At 48.5% G+C, this 15,127-nt stretch overlaps 9 protein-coding genes across 9 annotated transcripts; all 9 read left to right on the top strand.

The window, feature by feature from the left end:
- Window positions 1-936: 936 nt before the first annotated feature.
- TEOVI_000714200 (protein of unknown function (DUF1903), putative) lies at window positions 937-1,263 on the top strand (the record flags this gene model as incomplete). The annotated part of the gene is made up of 1 exon (XM_067221616.1): window positions 937-1,263. One exon carries the CDS (start codon window positions 937-939, stop codon window positions 1,261-1,263), a length of 327 nt encoding a protein of 108 aa, XP_067077717.1.
- A 224-nt stretch (window positions 1,264-1,487) lies between these two features.
- On the top strand, window positions 1,488-3,158 carry TEOVI_000714100 (ATP-dependent DEAD/H RNA helicase, putative; the record flags this gene model as incomplete). The annotated part of the gene is made up of 1 exon (XM_067221615.1): window positions 1,488-3,158. The coding sequence occupies one exon, from the start codon at window positions 1,488-1,490 to the stop codon at window positions 3,156-3,158; it is 1,671 nt and encodes a 556-aa protein (XP_067077716.1).
- Window positions 3,159-4,088: 930 nt separating this feature from the next.
- Window positions 4,089-5,243, top strand: TEOVI_000714000 (uncharacterized protein; the record flags this gene model as incomplete). The annotated part of the gene is made up of 1 exon (XM_067221614.1): window positions 4,089-5,243. The coding sequence occupies one exon, from the start codon at window positions 4,089-4,091 to the stop codon at window positions 5,241-5,243; it is 1,155 nt and encodes a 384-aa protein (XP_067077715.1).
- Window positions 5,244-5,466: 223 nt separating this feature from the next.
- Window positions 5,467-6,408, top strand: TEOVI_000713900 (DnaJ domain containing protein, putative; the record flags this gene model as incomplete). Its single annotated transcript, XM_067221613.1, has 1 exon — window positions 5,467-6,408. One exon carries the CDS (start codon window positions 5,467-5,469, stop codon window positions 6,406-6,408), a length of 942 nt encoding a protein of 313 aa, XP_067077714.1.
- A 257-nt stretch (window positions 6,409-6,665) lies between these two features.
- TEOVI_000713800 (uncharacterized protein) lies at window positions 6,666-8,753 on the top strand (the record flags this gene model as incomplete). The annotated part of the gene is made up of 1 exon (XM_067221612.1): window positions 6,666-8,753. One exon carries the CDS (start codon window positions 6,666-6,668, stop codon window positions 8,751-8,753), a length of 2,088 nt encoding a protein of 695 aa, XP_067077713.1.
- A 269-nt stretch (window positions 8,754-9,022) lies between these two features.
- Window positions 9,023-9,994, top strand: TEOVI_000713700 (WD domain, G-beta repeat, putative; the record flags this gene model as incomplete). Its single annotated transcript, XM_067221611.1, has 1 exon — window positions 9,023-9,994. The coding sequence occupies one exon, from the start codon at window positions 9,023-9,025 to the stop codon at window positions 9,992-9,994; it is 972 nt and encodes a 323-aa protein (XP_067077712.1).
- Window positions 9,995-10,323: 329 nt separating this feature from the next.
- Window positions 10,324-11,121, top strand: TEOVI_000713600 (uncharacterized protein; the record flags this gene model as incomplete). Its single annotated transcript, XM_067221610.1, has 1 exon — window positions 10,324-11,121. One exon carries the CDS (start codon window positions 10,324-10,326, stop codon window positions 11,119-11,121), a length of 798 nt encoding a protein of 265 aa, XP_067077711.1.
- Window positions 11,122-12,168: 1,047 nt separating this feature from the next.
- TEOVI_000713500 (uncharacterized protein, PH0010 family/AmmeMemoRadiSam system protein A, putative) lies at window positions 12,169-12,738 on the top strand (the record flags this gene model as incomplete). Its single annotated transcript, XM_067221609.1, has 1 exon — window positions 12,169-12,738. The coding sequence occupies one exon, from the start codon at window positions 12,169-12,171 to the stop codon at window positions 12,736-12,738; it is 570 nt and encodes a 189-aa protein (XP_067077710.1).
- A 425-nt stretch (window positions 12,739-13,163) lies between these two features.
- Window positions 13,164-14,648, top strand: TEOVI_000713400 (kinetoplastid-specific protein tyrosine phosphatase, putative; the record flags this gene model as incomplete). Its single annotated transcript, XM_067221608.1, has 1 exon — window positions 13,164-14,648. One exon carries the CDS (start codon window positions 13,164-13,166, stop codon window positions 14,646-14,648), a length of 1,485 nt encoding a protein of 494 aa, XP_067077709.1.
- Between the last annotated feature and the right edge of the window lie 479 nt (window positions 14,649-15,127).

Genomic DNA, 15,127 nt, shown 5'->3' with positions numbered 1-15,127 from the left:
TCATTGTCAATAGGGGATTACCATGTCTGATGCGCCATCCGCGGTGATGCCATTGCGTTTAATGTGACAAAGCGGGTTGACAATTCTCTCATTCTCTGTTTCCCACTTTCGTTTTTCCACTTCGATTTTGATCATTGCTGCGCAGGGGATCTGACAATATATACCGTCGCAGTTTTGGAGATGATGAGCAGGTGCGTGAGCTGGTCCCCTTTTTGACGTTTTCCACCGTTACCGACTTCCCCTTCGTATATCTGTGTGACACCTAGTGTGGAAGTATTTCCGATATCGTTGTAGATATTTTTTAAAGACAGTCTTGTGTACACCTACCAATTGTCTCTCTTCCCGTCCACATGAGCTGCGCCCGTGTTCTTTTAGGCGCCGGCTCGGGGTAGTAGTACCTGTTGTGTTCTATTGTGATGCATTACCGTAATTCATCTTGCCCTTTGAGTGTTTACCAACTGCTTGCTTTCGGGCGGTGAAGTCTCTCAACGGCGTAAAAAAAAAGAAAGGAACAAGATTTTCTGTCTGTGGTAAATATTGTTTAGTTTCTGGAATTTATGGGATGTTTGGCAGCAGAATGGTTTCTTTTTCTCACTGCAGCTTATTTGAATATGCCTCATACGACCTGAGCGGTCATACACCGTGTGGAACAGAATAAAGCCCTTTGGCTAAACTTTGTGGGGTTAGGATTTTTGGTGGATGCTTATCTAATGTGGATAGGGATGATGGACGGATTGGTGGGATAGTTATATTATTATAATACATGTATTTTTTTTTTTTTTACCGAATCGACGATGATTTAGCCCTTGAAAGCCCTCTTCTCGGTGTTGTTACCTTGGTTACCGCCCACTCTGCTATCAGAAGGGCAGGTTGCGCAACAACTTTTCTTTTCTTGATGTTCCGCGGATAGGCGCTGTCATAGGCAGATACTAACCAATGGATTCTGAAGTCTGCGATGACGAAACCAACAACTGGAGGGCATGCGTTGAAGACAATCTTAGTGCTCCCGATTTGGATAGAAAGTGTAGCAAATATATCGATTCATTTAACAGGTGTATTGCCTCGTGGCGCACAAAGGTTGGCTATGACGTGAAGGTAAGGGGCGAAAATGAAGGTGAGCCTCCACCGCAGTGTGCTGCGATGTCTTGTCTCATCGGTGCTTGTCTTCGGAAGAATGGGTACAGCTTTGAGCGATGTAAGCTTCCCATGCATTACTTTAAACATTGCGTGAAGAGCTTCTATGGCTCCGAATACGTCACGTAGGCATTCCCCTGTTTCAATTTGAAGGGATATTGAGGTCGAATTTACTTCGCTACTTGGTAGTACTTTGTTTTCGAAAGATTACTTGTTTCCCTACGCCTCTTATCTTCGATCGCACGTTTCTCACGCGCGTGGTGCCCGTCCGTTTTTTCGGTGGCCGCTCTTGATAGTAATTATCTAGACGATGAAAATACTTGCGCTTTTCTTCCTAAGAGTTTCCCAAGGGAATGGATATATTTAGTGCTCTTTCCACGGGAGCCAAATTTGAGCCCAAGAAACATGGAACTGCCATAAAGCGCTTCCGGCAGGCAAGTGGCAACAGGGAACAAACGGGGGCCCTGAATCTTGTGAGCCTTTCTCGAGGTAGCGTAGAGCTCCCAACGCCCAGCCATACCCTCGAAATATTTGGTGTGCCAAAGAGGATGAGGTGCCAGGAAACTTCCGCCGAGGGGGACGAGGAGTCCAGAGGACGGTGTGACACAGATACTTCCAGTGCTGCAACTGGTCACAAACCTCTTAAAAACATGTCCGCGAAGAGGAGACGTAACATTTGGAGAAAGAATGAACTGGATGTCACAGGTATGGACGTACCGCAGCCTATTGAACACTTCTCCCAACTCCTCAGGCCCCCACTTTCGCTTGATGAGTGTCTCATCTCCAATCTCTTTGAGCGGAACCACCGTATCCCGACTCCAATACAGATGCAGACTATTCCTTGCTTGGTTCAGGGGAGGGATGTGCTAGCGTGCGCCCCCACAGGGTCCGGCAAAACAGTTGCGTTTCTTATCCCCATGTTTGCTCGTTTGGGGAAACCTGATAGGGATGCCGGGGTGCGTGCGTTGATAATTACCCCCACAATGGAACTGGCAGAGCAAATCGAGCGAGAGGCGTTTTTTCTCCTCAAAGGGAAAAGGTGGAAGTTGGTCCAACACGGGCAGACAACTCGAAACAAGGACATATTCATTACCACGCCTGGACGGGTGTCGACGTTACTAGAGAGGAAGTTAGTTGATCTTAGTAACATTCAGTATCTCGTTTTTGACGAAGGAGATCGCCTGTGGGACTCTTCGACTGACAATCTCAGGGTGATGGATATTGTCCTTACGGCGTGCACTTATAAGGAGAAGGTTGTTGCTTTGTTTACAGCCACATTAAGTGAAAAAATTGAAGCAGCTGCACGATCTGTGATGGGTCCCGATCCTGTTCGGATCATCGTTTCTGGTCGTGCGAAGGCGAACAAGAATGTGAAGCAGGAACTTGTGTTCTGTGGTAATGAGCTTGGGAAGGTTGTGGCGATACGTAACATTGTGCGTGAGGGTGTGACACCACCTGTGCTTATCTTCGTTCAGAGCATCGAGCGAACAAAGGAGCTTCATGAAGAGATACAATGCCAGGGGCTTCGTATTGCCATTATGAATGCGAAGATGACACATGAGGAACGAGACGAAACTATGATGAATTTCCGGCTTGGAAAAATATGGGTACTCGTGACTACTGAGCTTCTTTCACGGGGCATAGACTTCAAGAACGTTGGCACGGTTATAAATTTTGATATACCGACGACGGTGGAGTCCTACATCCACCGCGTTGGGAGGTGTGGAAGGGCTGGGAAGACAGGTAAGGCCATAACATTTTTTACTGAGGACGACAAACATCGTATCCCCCCTATCGCCCGTGTGATGAAAGAATCTGGGAGCCCCATCGAGGATTGGATGTTGGAAATAAAGACTCACCGTAGTGTCCGCCGCCGACTTCAGCGCACTACACCGCATCGGATGATAGTCAGTACAAGAAAGAGGATGCTCGTTGCGGATCAGCGAATGAAGCGGCAACTTCGGCGACTAGAGTACGAAAATGCACAAAAGGCTGAAGGCCAAGGCGTGGAAGAGGTGCAGTAGGACGAGGTTGTACGGTCTGGGAACTAACCATGTACTAATTAATAGTAAACGCAGCGCTTTCGAACAACATAACCTGTATCGGCCGCGTAGTCTCATTGCCCTTGCCTCTTTTCAACCCATTGATTAAAAAGGTCTGTGGCGGCGCCCGTGACCCCGTTGCAGTAGGATTACATCGGCAACACACTGTGTAGTAAGACATTTAATAATGTTTTAAAACAAATACGTGACGATAAATGGTGCTGAAGTGCGTTGCGTGCACCTGTTACCAAGAGGGTGAAGTGTGAGTACGTGAGGCTAGTGGGTGAGCCTAAACTCTTCCAATGTGTTGTTTTTAAAGATGAATTCATCGTCACATTTGCATTTCCTAACTTTTTTCTTTCTGGTTGAGCAAGGAGCCGAAGAAAGTGAGTTAGAAAGGAGTAGAGATGCATCTTTTTTTTTATTATAATTTTGTATTAGGATGCGGGAGTGTTCTCTCGGATGTGCGCGTGTGTGCCACAGCCGTCTCCGTTGTTGGCAACCAGGGGGAAAACCAGGGGGCCCATGCGCATTCGTCAGAAGTTCATTTCACATCCCGCGGGTAGCTGAAGGCTGTCAGGAAAAGCATGGCCAGGTACCCCCAACCCAATCGTGATTATGATGAGTGTGTGTGTGTTCACTTACCGGTGCTCTGGCATATTACGGGAGACGATTGATGTGCCCCTCACTCGGCAGGTGTTAGGGGGTGCGTTTGAAACAATCCAACAAGCCTGAGGTTCTCTTATTTCCAAAACCACGTGAGTTAAACCTACTCGGTTTGCTACCCGTTTCCATCCGATGAGCAAAGGGGCAGCGCATCAAATTTTCTTTGATTTGGTTACCATAAATAGCTGTTCTTCCGTTTTTTCTCGAAAAAAAAATGAAGCGTAACTGGTGAAGAAGGTATTAGTGATGGATTTAGGGGAAGATTCGACACTGCTCGCTGTGGCCCTGGATGGTGAGGACAAATATTGGCTTTGCCAACCCGTAACCGGTAAAAGACTTGGTCCTGAATGGAAGTTTTGTACTTGTTACTGGCTTTATCTTTTGGGGGACAACGAAGACCATGGAGACAAACCATGGTATAGAGAAGACTTGGGCGATATACTTGAAATCGGCTACAACGAGACCTCAAGAATTGGAAGGTACTCGGTCATCGATGATGCAGTGAAAGCAAAGAAATTCGTTGTGGAGGAAGGTGGTGTATCTAGAACCTTCTTCTTCATTGGCAACGACGAGCGTGAGGCCCTAGACGCCAAGTTTGAAGATCTTCTCAAACGCGAGGCGGCGCTTGCATCACACAAACCAGATGACGATGGTGATAAAGTGCAATCAAGTGTGAAGGCGAGCAAAGCCACCGCGGCAGAATACCCAACCGTTAACTCCGACTCTGGACCCGGTAATGGTAAGCAAGTGGGTAACGAGGAAGTTTTTGCATGGCGAGAGCGGTACATTGTTGAACACGGGAACCGCATTTTTTTCGTGTGCCCTGATGTTGATGGCAATAGCAGTGGGTTCAGAGTGGAGCGAATTGTGCGCAACGGTATGACGATTTTCTTGCTCTTCCACGATGAAGCTTCCCTTCCGTGTAGGGTAAGTGAATCGCATATTGGGGAGAAAGTTATCCATACTTCCATAATGAAAAACAGTGAGGGTAAAGTACTCATCATGAGCACCCGGAAGCCTAATGAACCTATGTCAAAGAAAAAGGAGCGTGTCGAAACTCCTCCCCCCGAACCCCCACTCAAGGTTCAGAAAAAGGAATCTGTGAAAACCACTGCTTCACACGATACCCCACTTAAGGCGATCGGAGTGAATATGTGGGTCGATTTTAAGGGGAAGGTGGAGGGCGTAACAGGTTTGGTGAATTCATTCCCCTTTTCGGGGGAGGTTGGAAACAAGATGCGTACGAGTGTTTTTCCTGGTGGCGTTTGTGTTACTTACGATTCTTCTATCGCGGCGAAGTTCGCGTTGAAGAAAAAGGCCGTTTCTTCTCCTACGGACAACGACATGGTTGGTTTGCTGGAAAATATACAACTGGCTAAGGAGCAGTTCAGTACTATTTAATGCAGGTGAGGAAACAAATGGACGAAGCTTCTGCGGTTCATGATTGCTGGCCAGCAGGGGGCCCCACTGTGTTCGGTGCGATCCATTTTTTTTTCTGCTGATTTGTGTTTTCGTTTCTTTTTGTGGCGGGGGGAAGAAGTGAGTGGGGGAGGGCTGCGTATGTTTCTACCTTTTCTTATGTCCTCATTACCTTCTCCTGCAGCGACTAGCATCGAGGGGAAACATGTGGCGCTTTCGAGCGGTGTCGGCAATTGCTCCACGTGGTTGTTTCAGGTGCGTGTTTCAGAGCAAAGCCTTCGCTGCTGCCAGCAAAACCCTCCCTTGTACTCCAGAAGGGAAAAACCCGTATGATGTTCTTGAAGTCACTGTTACTAATTCTACGACACTGAACGACATATCGAAGCAGTTTAGAGAGCTTGTGGTCAGAAACCATCCCGACCAGCCTTGTGGGTCACACGAAAAGATGTCTGAGCTTAACGCAGCGTACAAAATTGTGAAGGAGCACCACGAGGGCGTCCTCCGACGCTTGAAGGAGTACGAGGCTGACACTAAGGGGAATGAGGCCTTCCAGCAGCACAGGCGGTCGCGGGCTCAGGATGATAGGGATTTAGGTCGGACCGGTGGTGTATTCCGCAGGAACGCCAGGGCGGCGGAGCAAGCTTCTGCTTCTAAGAAGGCTCGTTCCTTACAGGAAATCACATCGTCGTGGAGCCGTTACAGGGAGGACACTGAGCATGCTGTTACCAGTATGTGCAATCGGTACGAGCTAGCCGTGGAAAAGGGATGCTTTTTTCGGAAGACGTCGATGCTTAACGAAATAACTGTGCGGGAAAGATGGCTACGGAAGAGTTACATCAAGGCGGTATGGGAGGAAGTTCACGAGCTACGAGGGGAATTGCTTCGTCGAGGGGCACGGAGTTCCCAGCAGTCTCAACTTGCGGAGGAGATGGTGTCCTTCGCGTCAGCAACTCAGAGGAAGTTGAATGAAGACTTTCAGCGGCTCACTCAGTTGAGTGTACAGTCACAAACCCGTCTGTTTCTTCAGAGAATATTAGTTGCGTTAGTCACGGTGGTTGTGTTTATTAAGTTGTGGCAGAGTTTGTTGTCAGGCATGTTCAGGAATTCCTTGACTGTGCGGTTTCGACAAGGGATTTTGAGCCATTAAGCGCCGCTGCTTACCGTGTGTGCTGGACAAACGGCCTCACTATCGGATTCATGGTGATGTTTTAACCCTGCACTTCAAAAAGCCTATCAACTCTTTAGTAGTTGTCGTTGTGTATCGGACCCGATTTGGTCAGTTTGCCGCTGTTGTTGTAATACTTTTTCCGCTTCTGCCTTCGCCAGTCGATGTCCTATTTGCCTTTCCTTGCTTATTTTTCTTTTCCCCGCCATTCTAGGGTCAGGGTCACACGGCACATTTGTATGTCCTTTATCGGCCGCCGTTCGCCCATGGGAAGCTTGGACCGGGCTGCACAAACGGCCATGGCAATCGAGCTGGGCGCTTCCTTTGATCCCTTTGACGGAGTTGGAGCCAACGAAGTTGGACAGGTGCGACTGCGGTGGTGGGCGGATCATGTGGAACAGGAGCTCGACGCAAACCGTAGTCCATTTGTCGCGGCGGAGATATTACTTAAACAGATGAATGAGTATGGAAATTCTTCTGATGAGTTGGAGGAACTTCTCCTAGCAACAATCCTTCCGGTACTCAGTCGCTGCACTTCTTACTTGGGAACCTACGGTGACGTATTTAATAAGGCTCTAAATGAGGTCATTCCCGCCATCATGTTTACGAGGACGCTAGCAACAAGTCACGGTGAGGTCCTCCAGCGGAGGTCATACGCCGAATGTTTCGCCTCTATTCTATGCAAATTTCAGTACCACGTGAAGCTGTCTTATTCTCTAAACCGACGCGCCACGTTGGAGGACAGTGTGATGACCCGCGTCGTTCGGAGGCTTGACAACTTATGGATGAGGATGTGTTTCAGAGCGTGGAGGGCGCTGCGGAATAGCGTGGCTACGACCAAACGAAGCTTCCAGCGTTTGGCGAATAGAGGTGCTGCTTTGACTGTCGTGCCTGGACATATCCGGATGTGGCGCCGTCACGCCCACTACGTGACACTAAAGGAGAAGTTATCCAAACACACTGCCCTAAACCAAGAGCTGGACAATTTGTATGCTGCCGAGCAGGCGGCCAAGAGTAGCCATGAAAGTATCATCCAGGAAGTTGAGGAAAAGAATAGGCTCATTAGTTTGACTACAGAGCGTTGCATGGAGGCGGAAGCCCGATTGGGTGAGCTTCAAAGTTTGATGGAGGAGACAACTTCATCTCTGGAGGGTCATTGGAAGCAATGGAAAATAGCCATCAACTGTCTGTTTGGTGACGGCCGCGACAGCCTACCACCTGTGCATGGAAATCTTCGCTCTGATCTTCAATCTATTGCGCAGAACATAACTGACACTGCTTTGCTTTTCCTGAAAGAGGCGAAAAAGCGCAAATGGAAGATGGAAAAAAGTACAATTGCCCAATACGTGAACCAAATGGGATTAGAGAAATGTGAAAACCAACAAACGGGACTTGATGACATTATTTCCACCCTCAGCCGTGTGTGTAAGCCAGTCATGCCGCCATTGCGCCTTCTTGACTTGATACGTGAAGATCAAGAGAAGTACGATCTAACTATTAAGTTTTTGTCGTGCGTGAACGGTGGTGGGCATTGTTCCCTTTTCATGAATGGCCACACGCTCGATGATGATGAGTTAAGTGTGGAAGGCGTACGGGACTTTGGAGTAAAGATGGTTTCACATGTCACGGAGGGCGTAGGTAGTTTTCAGGTATGCCCTGATGCCAACGAGGATTATTTAAAGGCAATTCAAACCTGCTTAGCAGCAGATGAGCTTACCAAGGTGCACGATTACCTGAGTAGAGTTTTCTTTGCCCTAGCGACGGGTGGTTTGCCTCTCAACAGGGAGAAAATTGAAAGGTGCATTGATAACCTTGTTGAGCCCCATCACCGTCAGGTTGTGCATGCATTATATCCCTCGCAAGGAATAAAGAATTTTGCCGATTTAAGAAGTTACCTAACAAGGGTATCCAACTTTTGTCTATGTACAATCACAACGTTGGTTGAATGCATTGAGAATCACTACGACGCAGATCCGAAGGAGGACCTTTTCTCTGTGCTGTTTGAGGAGGATGTTGTTACGTTCTTTGAGGAGCACGAAAAAGACATTCACAGGCTATTTGGGATGTTTAGAGACAAGAGGTTCCCTATGCTTCTGTCAAAAAGCCTCATCAAGCCGTTTTTGGTTGAGAAGTTTAATCTACTAGATAGTGAAGTTGATACTTTATTCCAACTCGGTGCCACTCCGGAGAAAATTACGAGGGATGAGTTCAAGAATTTCTTGACTGTACTTGCCGCGTTTTACACACCTTCTCCTTTTGTCCCACCGGTGAAGAAACTAGCAAGTGTGATAATGCAGTGCTCAGTTTCCTCAAAAGACGAGGCGTAGCTTTTGTGTGCGATGTACTGTAGATATGAGCAAAAAACATATATATGCTTTGTGTAACTATTCATTTGTATGCACATATTGTGCCTGTTCACTTTAAGGAGCTTACTACTAGAAATACGTTCTGATTAACAAAACATTCTTTGGGATTAATTTCTCCCCTCCACTTCCCTTCCCCTCCCTTTTGTTTTTGTTTTTGCTTTTGGATTTATTTTTAGCCTTCCTGGCTAGTGAGAAAGCTGTGGGTGAGGGAGAGTGGTATGTGAAGCCAAATGTACTCATGTAAGACGGCCCACACCACATTTGTGCACCACATGGCGGTCAACTCATCGGGCACGTTGCTTGCATCAGGTTCCAGCGACAAGGGAGTAAACGTATTTTATCGTCCTCCATCCGAAGTGGTAACAGGATCGTGGTCCCTTTGCTGTGTGTTGAAAGACCACGTTGCTACAGTCACCCGCGTCGCTTGGTGCCAGCATCGAGAGCACGGATCTATGCTTGCAACTGTTGGTGCCGATCGTTGGATATATGTCTACAAGATAAACGTCACAACTCAAGATGGAAAGGTAGTGGGTAATGCTGTGCGGTACTCACCAGTGCGGGGGTATGAAAAAGACGTTATTACGGATGTGGCGTTTGTCCCGCCTCGGCAGCACCAGGTGCTTCTTCTCTCCACCGCCTCTCTGGATGGCTGGGTGCGGCTGTACGACATACAGCCGCTGCAATTTCTTTGTAAGTACACGGTGACACAAGAGTCGGACATTTGTAGGCCTTTGGGAACCCGCAGTGGTGGCATCACATCCACTGCATGGTTCCCCAGCTCAGTTGATGAAACGATGACTCTGGCGGTTGGTTGCATGAACGGGTGTTTTTACCTTTACAAGTTTTGTAAGGAAAGAAACCAATTTAAGCGGGTGTATAACGCTCTTCCGCAACGCATAGAATCAACGATCCATCACATAGTTTGGGCTCCGCCCGTGGGAAGGTGCTTTCAGTTACTCTCTCTGTGCTGTCGCAGTTCGGTGTATATTGTTAGGTTGAACTGTGTGTCACCAAGTGTTGAGGATTACCAGTGCGAAGTGTTTGTTTGGCCACACGGGGCAGTCTGTACGGCGTGGAGCCATTCTGCGACGCTGTTGTATTTGATTGATGACGATAACCCGCCAAGGGTGACCGTTCTTCAAGCGAGGGACCTCACTGATCACCAGTCGTGGGAAAAGTTGCTAAGTAAGCCAACCGAATAAATGAGGTCAGTAGAGGGGGGAGGAGATTCCGCGTACATACATAGGCGTGAGCCCCCCCTTTTTGTAGGCTACATATTGTAGGGACTTGAAAAGTTTTACTCCCTGAACTTTGTAGTTGACGGCAGTTGGCCCCGATGCGTCCAGTCGCGGTAAGGACGGTGTGTCAATCATCTTTTTTGGTTGGTCCACTGCTCGTCCTGGGGTTGGAACCCGATATTCCCCTCGTTTGACCCCCAATCTTCTATGCCTCTTTCTCTCTTGGTTTCACTTCTGTGTCATCGCTTACTGTAGGAACCACTTCCTTCCTTCTTTGAAGCATCTAACACAAAATGCATAACAGCAGGTCCACCATCGAGATGGGCTTTTGCTCTGTTCATCGTCGCAAGCGAGCCAGAGCAGATTTAGTGCCACTGGATAATAACCCCGGGCATATGCGCTGTAAGAACCACAAGGAGTGCCGCCAGCGAACTGAGGTGGAATTGGTCTTATGCAGTGTGCACAATCGGCGCAGAAGCATCACGCAGATGAAGGAGGTGCGGAAGGGAGTATTCGAGTGCCTGCCCCAACATACTTGCCGTGGTCAGTTCAACGATTCTGGTATTCAGTCGCCAGCTCCACCTTCTTCCAACGCTAATGCGGTGGCCTCCTCATACGGTATACCACAGAGAGGCAGTCGCCCCCAGCAGGGGCCAAGGGAGCATCATCCGGCACCGACGGTAAGCGTGGCGTGGGCGCCAACGTCCAGTCGTTCACGGCATGACAACTTAGTGGGCTCGTCAGATTGGGCACAGGTTGACCGTAAGACATGGTGTGCGAGACATGGTAAATTAACATCGCAGTGTGAGCTGGTTAAGGACTGCTGCTACGTTTGCTATGACGAGTCAACTTGCCTTTCGACTGCATTAGAGTTGGCGTCAGACCTTATGGCAAAGGGCTGCAAGGAGCTACTGTGTTCGAAACATAACTCATTGCGCCTTTTGGAATTTCTGGAGAGAACTCCCGATAAACTAGGGTACCAATGTGTTGCTGGTCATCGTTGCCGTGGAACGCTTGACAGTTGCCGGGAATCAGCCCCGGAGCGTGGAGCTCATCCCACAAGGGATGCCGTATCATCTTTCTTCATTTAATCTCCCGGAGGGTTAAGTTTAACGGTGAATGGACTGATTGCCTTATTTCTTACTACCCCACATCTTTACCGGCGTGTGTTTCTCGCTCTCTTTCTTCACATGGGGCGCAGTATCATTTTCCAATTGTTTCTTATGGCGACACTGAACTCTAGCATGTTTTTTTCTTTTCATTGATTGGTTTGTTACCGAAACGGTTGACTGCACCTCTCAGTACCTGCGGTGTTCTGCTGAAACTCAACCTTCGCAGAAAAATTAGGGTGTGGTACCTGCGGGTTGTGGCCCTGTGGTAGTTCCCCGCATTTGCCGACAAATTGTGGAGGACCATGATCGGATCGTATGAAGTTATTTGCTATATTTCCGGTGCTGGTCAACGTGGGGACGGAGGGGGCAGGCGATGTTGGCTCTCCCGCTGTCAAATGAAGGTTATGGTCCGTTGGCGTGGGACAAGCCAAGCCAATTCGGTAGTGTGAGAGCTCCCCTTAACTTCAGCACGAGATTAATGGGAGCAAACGAGCTGTGAATTGAAGTTTCCTCGAGTATGTACTGCTGGACGCTGGCACGGTTCCGCCTCTCGCTCCTTTCCCCTCTCCTTGTCGTGGGTCGTTCACCGGAGTTTACTGGACTTTGACTTTGGAATTCCTAAAGAACTTCGCGCACTTCACCAGCGTTTCCTGTGTATGATTAAAGAGGTATGCTCAACACTACGATCAACATTGAAATTCAAGGTTTCGTTGTTTCCTTTGCTGAGCAGCACTTGCGTATGGCTTCATCGGCGGAACAGTGGGTGGTTCACATCGAGCTATGTCTGGTGCGAGTGCGCGCTAGCATTTTTTTTGTCCTTTAGTGCCGCTGAAACACGCGGGATACCACCTGATGCTTCAGTAAAGGCAGGTCGTATTTGTGTCACTTTGGCGTTTGCGTGGTGCGTAGTGCCGAGGTCAGACAGGCGGACAAGGCGATGGTTCATTCCCATTTTCTTTCTTTGCCCCACTTTGCCCTTTTTAAACATAATCTGCAGTTCCCACTGTTGAGTTGGATAAACTGAGTATGGTCAACGCGACTCCCGATATGGCAAGGTACTGCTGTGCAGTTATACACAGCAAGTTGCGGGGGGAGAAGACTCCTGAGCCCCCAGCTAGCATTACAAACGAGCCCAGCCCCATTTTTGTTTCCTTGAAGACTCTGGACGGCGACTTGCGCGGGTGCATTGGCAACTTCTCGGCTGAACCGTTGCACAAGCAGCTCAGGGACTACGCGGTCGCTGCGGCATTTCAAGATAACAGGTTTCCTTCAGTCACTCTCGCAGAGCTTCCTATGCTCAGTTGTTCGGTCTGCCTGCTTCACTCGTTTGAGAAGGCCCACAGATGGGACGACTGGGAAATTGGCGTTCATGGGATAAGGATCCGGTACAAGAACTACAGTGCAACGTACCTTCCCTCTGTAATGCCCGAGCAAAGGTGGGATCATATTCAGGCAATCCGAAGTCTGATGAGGAAGGCCGGATGCGGAGAAGAGGTTTCAGACGCCATTCTTAACGAATTGGATGTAACGCGCTATCAGGAAAGCAAGAGTACTGTAGCCTTCAAATCGGCCAACCTTGGTTCACTACCTTGCTGAGTTATAACTGATTAGCGCGTTGATGCACTACAGATTGTAGCGGGACTCCGGTTCCGTTCCTTCGTCTTACGTTTGCGCACACAACACTGACTGTGTTGGGGTGTGGGGTTGTATATCGGCAGCTTCGTTCCTAAATCTTGGCCACACACCAAGGAAGGGAAACAAAATAGCTGCGTTAAAGTTCTGCGATTTACACTCTTCTTTACTTTTCCCCTTGTTAGTCTACGTACGCGAGTCCTCAAGAGTACAACATATGCAGAAGCGAGGCACCAGTCGTGCATTAGGGATGCTTTTGATCAAGACGCGACGCGCCCCATTGTTTCTGACTTGCGAACGTGATTCATTTCCAGCCCACGGCTACACAAAGTTGCCTCTTCACCTTTTCATCACCTTCGTTCTTGATATCACTATAGTTGTAGGGGCTGATGTCGCGCGATCCGCCAGGGGAAGGGGGTGAGTCGTCACCCGTCTGTGCCGACATGAGTATAGATAAGTTTTCTATTCTAACTCCAGAGAAGCAAACCTTCAGGAAGAAAGACCAATCCAAAGTGGACGGCTTTCTTGACAGGATGCGCCAAAGGATTCATTGCACCTTTTGTGGTGGCGCGAAGTGCAAGCACGAGAATTGGGAATCCTTGAAGGAGAAGCGATACAAGACGGCAATCGAGGGACTGATATCAAGTTGGGTGGGAGACGATGTAATTGCAAGCCAAAGGCCGTCAACATCTCTCTTCAGAAAGTATTCGCTTATTGAGCAGTTTCGAGAAAAACGAATCACCGGTGTGTTAAATTTGCAGGAGAAAGGTGAACACGCGAGTTGCGGTCCCGACGGTATCTACGCATCGACAGGATATAGCTACAGCGGTGAGCAAGACCTTATGAGGCACCAGATTAGTTACTACGAATTCCCTTGGCCTGATATGACGGCCCCGAAACAGGACATTGTACTACGTAGTGTCCAAGTAATGGATTCTCATGTTAAGAAATCGGGGAAGGTGCTGGTCCATTGCCACGCCGGTTTGGGTCGCACCGGTCTGATGATAGCTTGCTATCTGCTTTATGCACAGAAGATGCCAAGCGCGGATGTAATCGAACTCGTACGGCAAATGCGGCCGGGTGCGATACAAACGTCGAGGCAGGTGAAATTTATACACGACTTTGAGTCGCACCTGTGGAGGCTCTCACACACGTTTCGTGTTGAGGTATCTGAGTCCGCTTTAGATATTGATTTGTTCTTGAAAAAGCAGCGGCTGCTCCTGCATGGAGACCATGCAGATTCTTATCGTTTTATCCCGATGACAATCCACCTTATTTTGTGTCAGTTGTTAAACCTCACAAAGGCGAATCCTTCTAACTCGGAGCTGTCCGTTAAATCTCTTGGCTCTGGCAGACTACCGGAAGGATCAGCATTAAATGACGTACGACGCTCCATCAACCGACGTACTTTTGATGCAACATCGGTGAATGATGTCAAGCTTCTTAGTTACTTAGTGTGGGATTGGTTCAAGTCCCTCTCATTCCCGGTCTTAACACCTGATGAAGCTTCCGCAATCGTTGCCTACATGCGCCAACCACCCGGGGAGCGGATCGCACTGCCAACGTTTATAAGGACAACCTTGAGGTTGTCCGTTGTTCAGACACTCGGGATGGTCTTGTCAGCATATCACATCATTTGTCTTAACATAAAGGAATCTCTGAAAGTGAGGGCACTACGATGCCTCACGGACTCATTCACCACCGTGCGTGATGGTGTCACAGTAAGAGGAGAGCCAGGAACGTTTGGACTTCTTTATGAATTCTTTGTAGACTGGGCTAGGTTGGATCAAGGTGGGTGCTTTGATCTTGGCGGAGCTGGCTACCAAGACCATACAATTAGTGGGATCGCGGAAGAGTCTGCAGATGTGCTCTGAGGTTCTTTTCCATCCCTCTCATTTTTTTCAAACAGACAGCGATCCGTTGTACCTATTTACGATTGTGCGTCCGTGCCTACCTTAAGGTGAATATGTGCTGCGTTGAGACCGGATATTTTACCGTGTAAAGTACTTTCAAACTACAGATTCTCTAAGTGGCTGTGCTAACACGACGAGAGGGTTGCCACCGGCGGCTGAGGACGGCTGATGAAAAAGGAAGATCGAGTGGAGGGCAATAGTGCTCGGTTCCCTCGCCCTCGGAGACAACGTCGTGTCCTCCTCTAGTATGGTTTTCCCTCTCTTTCAGTACCCTTTAAGCAAATTCTATATGTAACACCTATAGATAAATAAAGTGTGCGAGTTCATCTGGCGTTACCTCTGCGATTTGCGTTATTGCGATTCTTCGGATAGACAAATGTATTGCCTTGAATACAGTGTATTGGCATCCCGTGGGGGTCCAAGCTGACCTTCTACTCCAA

Source organism: Trypanosoma equiperdum, assembly GCF_001457755.1.
Source record: "Trypanosoma equiperdum strain OVI genome assembly, contig: ctg_1474, whole genome shotgun sequence".
NCBI classification, from domain to species: Eukaryota; Euglenozoa; class Kinetoplastea; order Trypanosomatida; family Trypanosomatidae; genus Trypanosoma; species Trypanosoma equiperdum.
This window is presented reverse-complemented; position numbering and strand designations above follow the sequence as displayed.